The sequence below is a fragment of the Arachis hypogaea genome, chromosome 15 (genome assembly GCF_003086295.3).
Source record: "Arachis hypogaea cultivar Tifrunner chromosome 15, arahy.Tifrunner.gnm2.J5K5, whole genome shotgun sequence".
NCBI classification, from domain to species: Eukaryota; Viridiplantae; Streptophyta; class Magnoliopsida; order Fabales; family Fabaceae; genus Arachis; species Arachis hypogaea.
The window spans coordinates 19,073,674-19,087,298 of NC_092050.1; the positions used below are offsets into that span (position 1 = coordinate 19,073,674).

The 13,625-nt window shown below is 39.3% G+C and overlaps 2 protein-coding genes across 2 annotated transcripts; one reads left to right on the forward strand and one right to left on the reverse strand.

The window, feature by feature from the left end:
- Positions 1–829: 829 nt before the first annotated feature.
- Positions 830–3,111, reverse strand: LOC112749823 (protein RGF1 INDUCIBLE TRANSCRIPTION FACTOR 1). Its single transcript, XM_025798231.3, has 4 exons — positions 2,797–3,111; positions 2,449–2,682; positions 2,032–2,247; positions 830–1,481 (listed from the first exon to the last, which is right to left on the reverse strand). Exons 1-4 carry the CDS (start codon positions 2,812–2,814, stop codon positions 1,263–1,265), a joined length of 687 nt encoding a protein of 228 aa, XP_025654016.1. The 5' UTR covers positions 2,815–3,111; the 3' UTR covers positions 830–1,262.
- Positions 3,112–10,832: 7,721 nt separating this feature from the next.
- On the forward strand, positions 10,833–11,390 carry LOC112748043 (uncharacterized). The gene has a single exon (XM_025796249.1). It carries the CDS (start codon positions 10,833–10,835, stop codon positions 11,388–11,390), a length of 558 nt encoding a protein of 185 aa, XP_025652034.1.
- Positions 11,391–13,625: the final 2,235 nt, after the last annotated feature.

The window sequence follows — 13,625 nt, forward strand, 5'->3', positions numbered from 1 at the left end:
AAGTAGGCACGAGGAGTGTTTTTGGTTCATTGAAAAATGTTGACGAAAACGCAGATAAGTGGGAAATAATTGGGGTAGTATGGAACACGTGTTGAAAGGTGATTGGGTGGCGACAGCATTAGAAACTCACAAGGAAAGTTACCGGTATTACCGGCAAAGGGGTTTCCACAACTAACAAAAAATCACATTACATATTCATTAAAAATTAATTATCATATTGATTATTTATATAAAATACCGATACAATTAATAAGTAAATTATTTATTGACCTTACCAATTACCATAGGTGATTCAAAGTTGATTTTTTAAAAAAGAAATTGACTACTGAAGCCAATGAGTAGACCTTTATATATATATATCCACAAAATTAACTCAAATAAACCAAGTCTAATAATTAACTTACTAATCCACTTAAATAAGTATCGAGAATTCGGATTTTGCCTTGTATGTCCAACAACTTATTTAACTGCAGCGAATTAACTCTTGGTCTGTCGGACTAATAATACCATAAAAAAATCAAAAAATAAAAAAATCAAAACAAAAAAGATGGTAGTTAAAAAATTAAGCACATTAATTGTGCGAACATCATATGTCTTGGGCCTTCGTACATTGCATATTTACACAATTACACCAAGTAGCCATTAATTTATTAGTAGCAATTAATAAACCACAAGAAGTCAAACGCTAAAAAGCTAAAAAGAAGAGTTAAGATAAGCATTTGATTATAATTACATTGTGCCATTGAAATAAACCACTCATCATGGTGAAGCCAAGCCAACATCGCACTTTCATGTTTTTCAAAGGAGATACACAATAGGACATTGCATATATACCAAACCATATGGAATATATATTTTTATTTATGTTGATCAACACTTCTATTGTCTAAAAATTACAACTTTTTCTTTAAATACATTTTAGCATCTGATACCATACCACTCTTAATTAATTTCTTCTTATACTAACACCACCAAGGATATTCTATAACTATTATTTGATTTTTCATCATACATTTTTACTTTATTCTCTCTTTCTCTATGGATTTTCCACCTATACAACCAATACCGGCCTCCATGGACAGGGCTCAGGTATGGTAACTTAGTAAAGAATATATATCAAGCATATGCCTCATTCGCCATTGCCACTTTAACTTTAGGAAGTGGCAATATATTGTCACTTCTATTTTGATAATGTCACTCTCTTCTTAAAGTTCATGCAAAAAATAAAAGTGACAATATCATTACCTGCTGTATCATTAACATTAGTATTCTATTATTAGTCCTCCCCCCATTGGAGCTCTATGGGGGATACCCTTTCTCCTCTTAGCAGTCCTGTAAGTAACCGCCGTTGGTGGTGGTGTTGACGGTGTGAAGCTCTGGATTCTGTTTCTGCCACTGCCATTCATTGACTCTTCACCATCAGAATCATCATCATCATCTAACTTTTTCTTCTTCTGGTACTTCTTGGAGGTTCCAGCTATCTGCGAAGATGGATTCAAATTAGGAACAAGTTCTAAGTTCATATCAATCATGTCATGCTCCCTACTTTCTCTAAGGGAAACAAAACAACGTGTAACTTTTTTTGTTTTCTGATAGTATCCTTCAATCTAACAGAGTAAAAGACTAATTCGTCGTGAATTGAAACTCTATTTAAAACTTTGCCACTAGTCAATGAGATGTTAAATGCACAAGATGAAATTCAAATTCCCAAACTGATAGATTAACCCAAGTAGTATCACGAATCAGAATCTCATTTAAATTCGAATTCCCAACCCTTAGTCTAACCTAAGTAATACAAATACAATTATAATGTTGTACATAGTTTAAGAAAATTTTCAAGTATTTGAAAAATATCTGTGTTTAAGTGATTATAGTGATTAGTCTCAATATTTAGCAGTACTGAAATTCCTGTATTTCTGGAATACTTGAAATGTTTTATCCTAGTTTATAGAGGAACATAAAAGTGAATAATGTAGGAGCTAGTAAGCAACTTTTGACATGTGTGAAAGATAGATAGATAGATAGATATACCTTACAACCAAGAGAGCAGAAGGTGAAGGAATCAAGGAGGCTGCGATCACAGACCTGGCAAGTGTTGGTGACACCTTTGCCGGGCCTTGGTTGAGGCCTCTCATTCAGGAACACAATCTTTGCACTGTTTATTATGTATGTCTGAACTCCTGTTATCTCCATGAATTTCTGAATCTCAGACACCCTTATCACATCATGGTATGAAGACCTCCTTATCTTTCAAACATTGAAATTTCAAACATCAGAATTATTTTTAATTTGCCATCCAAAGTTGACTTCTTGGGCATTCAGTGACGCGTGTGACACGATGAAAACAATGCAAGAGAATCTATGCAATCAACAATTACAAGCATCCCCCCCACAGAATTGGATCATACCCAACATCAATTGTTGTAATTAAATTCAAAATTGTGTTACCTGAATGGCTCTGTGGTCTTTGTGAGAAGCCAAACAAGCAGAACAAAGTGCTCCATTCATACAATCCAAGCAATACATGTTGCATTCACTTTTGTGGGAATCACCATGGACTTTGCATTGAACAAAGAAGCTTGTTTTCAGAAGCGGTTTCAGCCATGGTGGCCACTTGTTATTCTCTTCATTACTCTTATTATTATTATTCTCTCCAAAACAATCACCACCTTCTTCATCCCCCTGCAAAAAAGAAAAAAAAAAACTTAGCAAAACAACAGAGAAAGAAAAATAGAAAAGGGGATTTTTTTTTTCCTTCTTCTTGTGAGAAAGGTTGCATTGGTTGTTAGTACAAACCATGATTTTTGTTGGCATGGTTACTGAAATATTGATCCTTTTGGTTTTGGGGTATGATATGAATGACGAGTGATGAAAAGGAAGGAAGGAAGAAGTAGTGGTTTGGAAGGAGAAGAGAAAGAACAACTTTATGTGAATATGATGCTATGTTTTGGAGAGAAACAAAGAGAGAAAGAAAAGAAAAGAAGAAAAGGTAGGAATTTTAGTAGTAGCAACTAGCAAGTGGGGCAATTCAGTTTTGTAGTGGTGGGTGGCTGATGGATCATTAAGCAAGAAAAGGAAGATATAATAAAATAACAAAACAAAATAAAAGATTACAAGTGTAATAAAATCATATATGTGACTAATCCATTATTGTGTATAACAATATATATTTTGTATCTTGTTATTTTCTTAATATATTATGATACACAAGTTTAATTATCTATTTATCTTATATATTATAAATTTAATGATTTAATTAAGAAATATAGAAATTAATATATATATATATATATATATATATATATATATATATATATATATATACATATGAATTCATTTTTTGTGTTCATTTAAAACTCTTTTTAATTATTATGAAATACAGTATAAATTTTATTTAAAATATATTTATTTATTTTATAATAATAGAATAATGAATTTTAAAAGTATATAATAAAATTGAATTACACAAATATTTTTTATTATCTTTTCTTTCTTCAAAGTCCACAACCAAACCTTACTCCGAACCCAAACCAAAAGGGAAAGAGAGACGTTTTTCACAAGGAACAAAGAATTGACCTGGTGTATGGCCACATTATTATTATTATTATTATTATTATTATTATTATTATTATTATAAAGTTTTTGCAGTTTTTAAGTGAATTTTTAGTGTTTTGGTAATCTCATTATGAAATTCGGATATAATTATGCTTTTTAATTATGGATAATTATGTTCTTATGGCAGAGAGGAGAAAAAAAGAAAAAGAAAAAAAGAAACGAGTTAGGACATGGCAGGTTAAGATTGGGTACAGTGTCTGTTGTTCATATTGACACTTGGAAGGTTGAGATGTAGACATGTGGAGGAATCAAAACATTAGTCAGCATTTAGTTATAAATAATTAAATAAATAAATAGAAAAATAGATGGCCATGTGTTGGATTGATGGTAGGGCAAGTGGAGCTTCTGATTTCCATTGCAAATATAAATATAAATATAAATATATAAATATCAGATAACTAGTAGAAGCCTCTGTCTGCTACAATAATTTCTAGGAATATTTTCTTTCGGAATTTACAAAAATGTCTGCTTCTACCATGATATCTTTTTCATTTGTTTTAAAATTCCAATAATGTATGAGCTGAATCTAGGTTAATTAGCTGCATTTAGTAATGGTATATTTTTATCTTCCAACAACCATTGCATCGTTATGTGCTGGAAAGGTTAATTAGCCCAAATGCAGTAATTAATTAGTTTAACTCAAGCTTGATCCATTATGAAATAAAAGTTATTTTATTCTTATTTTTAATTAATATACTTAACAAATCATTCAGTGATTACTTACATTTATACAATTTTGAGGAGACTATTAAATATATAATTCTCGTAATATTAAATAAAATAAATTTTAATTATTTTTTTATTTTTTGTTTACTAAATATTTCGAATATAATCCTTTGTAAAATTAATAGAAGAGAATGTTCTTGTGTGAACTATTCAAATTTCAAAGCAAAGAGTTGATTGTATGAGTTGGTCAAATGTGGGTGATGGAATTGATGATTCATATTACAATGTAAATGTCTAAAAGAGTTGCTATCCCCTGTTGGGGGGTTGAAGTCCTATTATTAATGGTGGGTGTGGATTCTTCCAAAGAGTATTCCCATAACATATAATTTAATATATAAGATTGTGACTTATTATTAGTTCCATGGTGACTGGTAAGGGAACATTTTACATTGGCAAATGCATTGACTAAACTATTCATACATGGAAACATAGCATTTTATATTGGTGGTGATGCATGCTTTCCTGAAAACCATTGCCTCTGAAATCTTATCTATGGATATGATGAATATGATGGGTGTGGCAGGTTAGTTCTGAATTATATTACGGCAACAACTGTTTCAAGTGACTCCAATGTAGTTGCAATCCTTACTTTATTTTGTTTCATGAGTTGTTGTCCCTTTCAGAACACGGGAGCCAAAAAATACTCCTTACCAATTTTCATATTTTAGAAATATTAACTGTTATAAAAATATTGATGTTTCAGTAATTTTAGCCATCAATTTTAATTATATATTTTATAATAAAAATTAACGTACACGATGTTATGGGTAAAAAATCTAAACAAATCAAAGGGAGATCAATTTTACACAGATAAGCCAAAACAAAATCTGATTCATCAATCAATCAAAGGACATTTTTATATAGTTCGAACCAAATAGGTTCGAACTCACTTTCCAAGCAATTCGAACCAAATAGGTTCGAATTACACATGTAGAACAAAGCAACATAATTCGAACCAAATTGGTTCGAACCCTAACTTGATAATTCAAACCTAATAGGTTCGATTTACACTGAATAAATATTTACAAAGTAATTCGAACCAGCCTGGTTCGAATTACTCAGAATTCGTTCCAGCAAGCAATTTAAGTTACGAACATAGTTTCCGCATCATGTCTTAATAAAAATCGTAAAGTTATTTTTGCTGGTGTGCATTAGACATACATTTCGTTTAAAACTGCGGTGACAGAAAATATTCATTAACTAAAATCCCATTCAAAGTACATCACACTAACGTTAACAAATTCTATCAGTCACCAACTACAAGTAAGAAAACCGATAATAGTGGAATCTAAACGCGAAATTGAAATAACAAAAGTACCAAAGCCACCAATACACCTAATCATGTCCCCGTGTGTGCTCTGCTCCTCCGAGCTGTGGGCAACTCCGACGTGTGTGGCCGGGCTGTCGACAAAGCCCACATCTCTTTGGCCGGTTCAGATCTGCCTCGTCCATATTGGTCCGTATCCGAGTGGACCTGGGACGACCCTCTCTCGCACGCCTCTTATTGGGGTCAGGGATGACAGTCGGCCTGTCATATGGTGGCCAGAAACCCTCCGGAATGGGAGGTGTGAAACCCATCTGATACACACTGAAGACCGAACTAAGACGATACACCTGGTAGACGTAAGGCTCCCATGTAAGCCGTGAGTAGGAACAGCATGCCAGTGCGTGGGGACACGGGAAATGAAGTGCCTGGAAGTATCCGCAGTCACGTGTGTGAGATGCAAGCGAGACTCTGTAGGTACCCAATGAGAAAGAACCAGTCGGAGTTGTCTCTGCGACGGTGAACTCGGAGTTATCCTTGTCGTACACAGTTACCGTGAAGCACCTAGCCGTCTTCAAGTTGACCTCTATACACTTTACCAAGTGCTGACTAAATTGTTGTCCGGTACCCATCTGCGCCTCAGCCTCCCTCCCTTTGCGAACAAATAATTCGGCCAACCTTCCGCATGTTGCCTTGACTAGCGAGCACATAGGGAGGTTTCTGACACCCTTGAGCATCGAGTTCACACACTCAGATATATTCGTCGTCATGTGTTCGAATCTACGCCCCTCATCACAATGTTGTGTCCACAAGGAATACTCAATCCGGTTAGCCCAGTCACACATCGCCGGGTCTTCGGTCCTAAGAATATCAAACCAGTACTGGAACTCGACCTCGGTCTTAGCGTACGCCGCATTCACAAGTAGCCTCCTGGCGTCTTTGCCCTTGAAGGTGAGGGCGAAATTTGCCGCAACATGTCGAATGCAGAATGCCCGGTATGAAGACGGAGGTAACCAGCCTCCGTCAGGAGCCTCAAGGGCGGCCTTGATGCCATTATGCCTGTCCGAGATAACCAGCAGACCCGGCTGCGGTGTCACATGCTCACGCAGGTGGGAGAGAAAGAAGGACCACGACTCAGCATTCTCACCCTCGACTAATGCGAATGCAACAGGGAGTATGTTGGAGTTCCCGTCCTGTGCAATCGCGACAAGCAACGTTCCCCCATACTTGCCATACAGATGGGTGCCGTCAATACTAACTAGGGGCTTGCAATGACGGAATGCCTCGATACATGGTGGGAAGGTCCAGAATAGTCTGTGAAAATAAGCTCGAGACTCGTCCAACTGTCCACCGACACGAACAGGGCTCGTCCTTAGCACTGCAATTAGGGGTGGAAAAAGGCCAGGCGGCCTGCCAGGGGCCTGCAGCCTGGCCTGTGTTTGGCCTGGCCTGGCCTGGCCTGTTATAAAATAGGTACAGGCCCAGGCTCTTTTAAAAGCCTTAATACATTAATAGGCCAGGCTCAGGCTCACTAATTAGCCTTATAGGCCTGTCAGACCTGCCTGGGCCTGTTAAAATATAATAATTAAATATATAAATAATTATTTATTATTAATAAAATTATGAGATATTTTAAATTTATTATATTTTATTATAAATATTTTTGTATATTTTAAATATGTTAAAATTTTAAAATTTTTTACAAATATTAAATATCTGACATATTACATATAACTATTTTTATTAAAAAATAATTTTTTTAAATAATATTTTTATTTTTGTAAAAAAAAAATTAGCAGACCTTTTAACAGGCTTCAGGCCAGGCCAGGCTGAATAACAGGCCAGGCCTAGTACTTTATAAAGAGCCTATAACAGGCTGCAGGCCAGGCTCAGGCCAATCAACTGTATAACAAGCCAGGCCTGTTAAAAGCAAAGCCTGGCCTGGCCTGGTCTGTTTCCACCCCTAACTACAATAGTACCAGGCATCGTCAACTGCACTCCTAACACCCACCTTGGGAGCTCGTTGTACGACTCATCCCAGTCACCATAGATGAGGGCAACAGCCTTCTGCTTCGCCAACCAGACCCTCCTGTAAGTCGGCCTAAACCCAAAGTGTGTGGCGGTGGCATTTATGAGCACTTTGATGCTGACGAATGCATCAGCCCTCACCATTGGCATAATGGATGCCGATATGACATGGTAATCCAAACTCCTGTGGTCGCTGGAAATGGAGGTGGCGAGACAAGTATGCGGTCTGTTGTAACGTTTGACCTCCCAAATTCCCTTGCGCTGTCGGAGACTGAGCCGAATCAACCATGTGCACCCATTGCCGAACTCATAACACTTGCCCACATACCGGCGATAGTCAGACTCTACGACCTTGTACTGTACCCCTCGCCGGATGCTGTAAGTCTTGACACTTAACAGGGCCTCTTCTTTATCCGGAAATTGCTGACCAACCTGAAACTCTGTCAGACCTGCAGACCCTTCAGCATCTCTAGCGCCAAATCTAGCCGGCTGCCCAGCAACCCCCTCCTGCCTCATGGCATCCAAGTCCAAAGAGTAAAAATGTGGAGGGTACTGCTGCGTGCCAGAGCTAGAACCACCGCCTGGCCCAGTAGGCACACTTGCTCCAACATCATCGCCACTGTCATCGGCAATCAGATCCGACTCGACATCATCGTCCTCTGGATCATCCAAGAATCCATCTCCAACCCCAGCTGGTGTAGCACACTGTAAAGATGTCGGCAGATACCCGCTTTCACCGACTTCGTCGCCTACACTGCCGATGAGATCAACAGCGAACGAAGGGGAGGCGACAGGTTGGACGGGTGGCTCGTACGCAGGGACGGAGGAAGATGCAACGGCAGGTATGGAGCTAGAACCGGATACCGTGGCTAAAGTGGTAGTATTCCGGTTCGAACCCCCCGAGCTGGACACCGCGTCAACCAACTTTGCCAACAGTTCTGGTGTCCGAACCTCTGGAAACTGCCGGCAACAATGAAACATGACCTGCAAGTCCTCATCACTCGCGATCGTGAAACAATCGTACTTTACGGTGTTCTGGAGCACCGTGATTGGAAATCGATAAAAAAACTTCTTAACCCGTTTCACACCTTCCAGACCGAGTTTCAGCAGTACAGAGCTAACAAGGTCCTCATACCTCGTCGTAGGCGTGACGATAATACAGAGAGGATCCTTATCAGTGAACTTCACACCGGAACGAGTTTTCTTCTTAATGGATCCTCTGTGGTGAACCAACACAGCGAAACTCTCCTCACTAGCCATGTAACCCCACTCTAATGATAGCAACTCACCTTCACACCATATATATACAGCTCTCCTCCTCACTAATTCGAACCAGGCTAGTACGAAATATGGTCTGTGTAATTCGAACCAAACTGGTTCGAATTATCAAGTTAGGGTTCGAACCAATTTGGTTCGAATTATGTTGCTTTGTTCTACATGTGTAATTCGAACCTATTTGGTTCGAATTACTTGGAAAGTGAGTTCGAACCTATTTGGTTCGAACTATATAGAAATGTCCTTTGGTTGATTGATGAATCAGATTTTACTTTGGCTTATTTGTGTAAATTTGATATCCCTTTGGCTTGTTTAGGTTTTTTACCCCGATGTTATTATACTATTTGAAAACTTTTCTGTATTTTAACGGCTCAAGAATTTTGTTATGAAGTAAAGGACGATGTTTTGGTTAGAAATGGGTGAAGGGAGTGTATTTATACTTTGGTGGACGTGTCAGATGAGAGGTGCACCACGCAAGGGACGTGTTACATTCATCACGCAAGGGCGTGGAGCACACGTGGCGAGAGCTGGTTGGCCGAAACTGGTAGCACGTGGGGGGCATGCTGAGTCACCACGCGGGGGGGGGGGGTTCTGACACGTGGCGACACCTGGTTGGTTGAAGCTGGCAGCACGTGGGGCGCGTGTTGAATGCTCACCTCTATATAAGGCAAAGCTTGGTACCATTTTTATTTCGAATAAGAGTGTGCTTTGAGTGGTATTTGAGTGTTGGTAGTGTAATGGAGGGTACCGCAAATTTGGTAGTATATTGCAACGGTGAGATAATACGGAATACTCATGAGAGAGTGAGGTTTGTGTGCTAGAATCTATTTTCGTTTGTGGTTCCATGCACCATGACGTTAATGGAGCTTCATAATGGTCTCTGTCAAAGCATGGAGAATGGTATGTTAACGAGAGTGAGCAGAATTCTGTACCGAAATCCTGTTGTAGTTTTTGGTGGTCTAATACAGTTTGATATCATGCCGATCAGTGACGAAGCGAGTATGCAGAATATGTTCCAAATTCACTGGTAGAATCAGATGCGACAGCCACAGATTGAGCTGTATGTTGAGTTTGAAAATGTAGAGACAGAAGGGATTCAAAATGATTTAGATGTAGAGGATGATAGAGCTGCAGTATACGAAGGAATGAATAGTGACAGCGAAGAGGACTTCGAAGCCACTTATGAAGCCGGCGACGAAGACGAGGATGGTGATGTGGGAGTTGAGGCAGTAGCGGAGAATGTAGTGATTCATCCCTCGAGCAGTCAACCGATGAATGTTCCACCGTTCATGTGTGACTTGGATCTCGACGCCATGCATGCACCCGAATTTTCCGAATATGCAAACATAGGTACGTGATAACTGAATAATACGTTTTTGTTAATTTATACTTTGGATTGATTAATGAACGATGATTTTTGCTTTTTGTAGGTGTTGGTGATCCTGAGGACGGAGAGTTCCGGATTGGAATGGAATACATTTCTAGAAAGACGGTCGTCGTAGCAATTAGAAGTTACACTATCTCTAGAGGAGTTGACTACAATGTGTATGAGTCTGAACCACAGACATTCTATGGAAAATACAAGATGTATGGGCGTGGGTGCGACTGGCTTATCCGAGCCAACTTGATACGGAAAAAAAGTTATTGGGAGATACGCAGATATAATGGTAGGCACACATGCACAATGGGAACGATTTCATAGGATCATTCCAAGTTGGACCTGGATATAGTTGCTGAGGCTATAAGGCCATTGGTCGAGACTGACCCGTCTATCAAGGTGAAATCTATAATAGCGGAAGTCCAGTCAAGGTTTAACTATACCATTAGTTATCGAAAGGCTTGGTTGGCAAAGCAGAAGTCCATAGCCAAGGTTTTCGGTGGTTGGGAGGATTCTTACCTAACTTTGCCATGGTAGCTCTCGGTCATGGTTCAGAAGATGCCTGGTTCAATTGTCCAAATAGAAACACGACCACTATACAACGGGAATGAGGAGGCACATGATGCAAAAATACTTCATCGCGTATTTTGGACTTTCAATCCATGCATTAGAGCGTTCAGACATTGCAAGCCCCTAGTTCAGGTTGACGGCATACACCTATACAGAAAATACAAAGGTACACTTCTGGTTGCTGTTGTACAAGATGGGAATCAGAACATTGTTCCTATCGCTTTTTCCTTGGTGGAAGGGGAGACAGCTGATGCGTGGCACTTCTTTCTCAGGAATCTGTGGATGCATGTTGTTAGAAAGGATGGTGTGGGTATGATCTCAGACCGACATGAGTCAATCCAGGCAGCAGTAAATCGTTCTGGAGGTGACTGGCAACCTCCAAGAGCATGGTGGATGTTTTGTATAAGGCACATCAGTAGTAACTTCCTAAGGGCATTCAAAGTCCCTCACTTGCAAAAACTTGTTGTCAATATAGGGTATTCAAGAACGATGGAGGAGTACAACATCAACTTCCTAAGGGTATTCTCGAACTGAGTCATCGACACCCAGAGCTGCCAACCCACCTGCCTCTGCCGGAGCGGCCGACCCACTTGCCTCTGCGGAGCAGATGCACCGGGGTTGTACTCGTCAACAACCACGAATGCTCGCTGCGGCTGGATGAAACCACTATCACACGACGCACCCCGGACGTGTGGTCGGAAGCAGGACCCCACATACCATGGTCCATATGTACTGATGGCCCATGTGGATCAGCCGACCCTGACAGTGAAGGCATAACACTAAAATCTGACCAACCACCCAAACCAACGTTGGCCCAATCTTGTTGTTGCTGATCTCCGGGAGTCTGTGACAAAAAGTCAAACCATTCATGACTGGTAGGAATGGTAAGTATGGGCTGATGAGAGTGTTGGCTCTGCCGAGAGTGCTGGTTGTGCTGAGTGTTGGCTGTGCTGACCCTGCCGACTGTGCCTACTTTGCTGACTGTGTCCACTATGCTGACTGCGATGTCTGTGGTGGCTGAATTCACTGTGGTGATTCTGATGGCTACCATGACTGTGGTCCGGTGGTTGTGGTATATAATAAGAAAACGGCTCAAATACTGCTTGCTGAGGTGGACCCTAAGGTGCAGGTGGCTGTAGTGCAGGTGGCTGTGGTGCAGGTTACTGCGGATGCTGAGGAACATACTCCGACAACCTCAACATATGTCCGTACGAGCCCACGTACCAATCTCGGTAATCCACCGTCAGTATAAAGTCCCAGGTCGGAAGGGGTGCAGATCCTGCAACCGAGTGTTTCGCCTGTTGTCCCACTCCGCTATCCATGCCATGTAAAACTGCTCAGTCATGAAGCTACACTCCGCGAAGAGCGATGCAATGTTGGTCCACTGGAATTTCCCTTGCTTCTCGCGGGGGAGGTTGTGCATACCCAAACTGACGCATCACTCGGTCCACAAGGTGCCATTCGTACACTCGAACGACAACAACAGAGCAACGGTGTCACACACCTCAAGATGTCCATGTAACTCGTTGGGTATGATCAATCATTCGTACGGCCGCCACTCAAACTACCATATATTATTAGTATATTAGAACCCTAACATTAACGTTTGGAACTAGGAATCACAAGAACCATAAATATTTACCTCCTCCATGTAGTCTATATCATGCCTAAATCTCGCTACGGTTTTCGATAACCACGCTGTGGTCCGTTCCGAATGACTCCACCTGAAACATGATACATCGAAAAAATTTACATAAGTAACCATAAATGAAACATGCATAGTGAATATAACAGATGACTAAACTAAGAATTATTACCTCATGGCAACTGGTATCTCAGCCGATGGAAGAGTATGTCTCGCTACGGGCGCAATACACAGTATTCGCTCCCATGCCCAAGCAAACAACAGATTAAAAGGGCCATCCATCTCCTTTGTATCATATCGTGATGCACGGTATAGTGCTCTGTAAAGATGTGCGAGACATGCTGACCCCCAACTATAAGTATGGATCCGCTCGAAATTGCGAAGTAACGATAAATACTTCGCGTGGGCGTATACGGTCGACTTATCCGCGAATAGGGTCGACCCTAACAAATATTATATACACTTTTTTTAAATAAATATAAAAGACTGATTTTTTTTCCGAACGTCAAAATATTTTTTTTAATATTTAATAACAATATTTTTTAAATATTTATATATTTATTATTTTAATATTTATATATTAAAATTTTGAACATACATGATCGACATGCATATTTATTTTTAAAAACTCTGAATATTTATTTATTCATTAGTATATTCATAACAAAAATTATAAAATATATATTCGATTATAGTATTTTTATAACAGAAAATTAATCCAAAAATAACAAAAAAGTTATATTCTAACATGTTAAATAACAAAAATTAAAAATATTTAAATACATAATAAAAATATAATTAAGCAACTTAGATAAATTAAATGATCCAAATAATTTATAATATGTTCCTCCCGAACGGTATATTTACGAACTATTTTTAAACATAAATACAAAGTAATATTTTTTTCCTATTTTTTCTCATTCTTCTTCTTTGTTTCTTTGAATTCCTCTTCTTTTCTCTAACAAAACCCAACAGCAACCCTTCTCTCACTAATACACTCTAACTAATGTATATACTGGGGTGGGAGGCTCTCTTTTTATAGAGTCATGAGCAATGTTTGTTGTTTACCGGGGTGGAGGAGCTATCCCTTGTATGCAGACAGCTTCCAACACGCCCACCCCGTG

Bases quoted from the DNA above. Each gene is read 5' to 3' on its own strand.
- LOC112749823 (XM_025798231.3), bottom strand. The intron at 2,248-2,448 runs GTAACACAATTT...AATGTTTGAAAG, and splicing joins AAGACCACAGAGCCATTCAG to ATAAGGAGGTCTTCATACCA. The intron at 1,482-2,031 runs GTATATCTATCT...CCATCTTCGCAG, and splicing joins TCTGCTCTCTTGGTTGTAAG to ATAGCTGGAACCTCCAAGAA.
- LOC112748043 (XM_025796249.1), top strand. From the start codon at position 10,833: ATGGTTCAGAAGATGCCTGGTTCAATTGTCCAAATAGAAACACGACCA.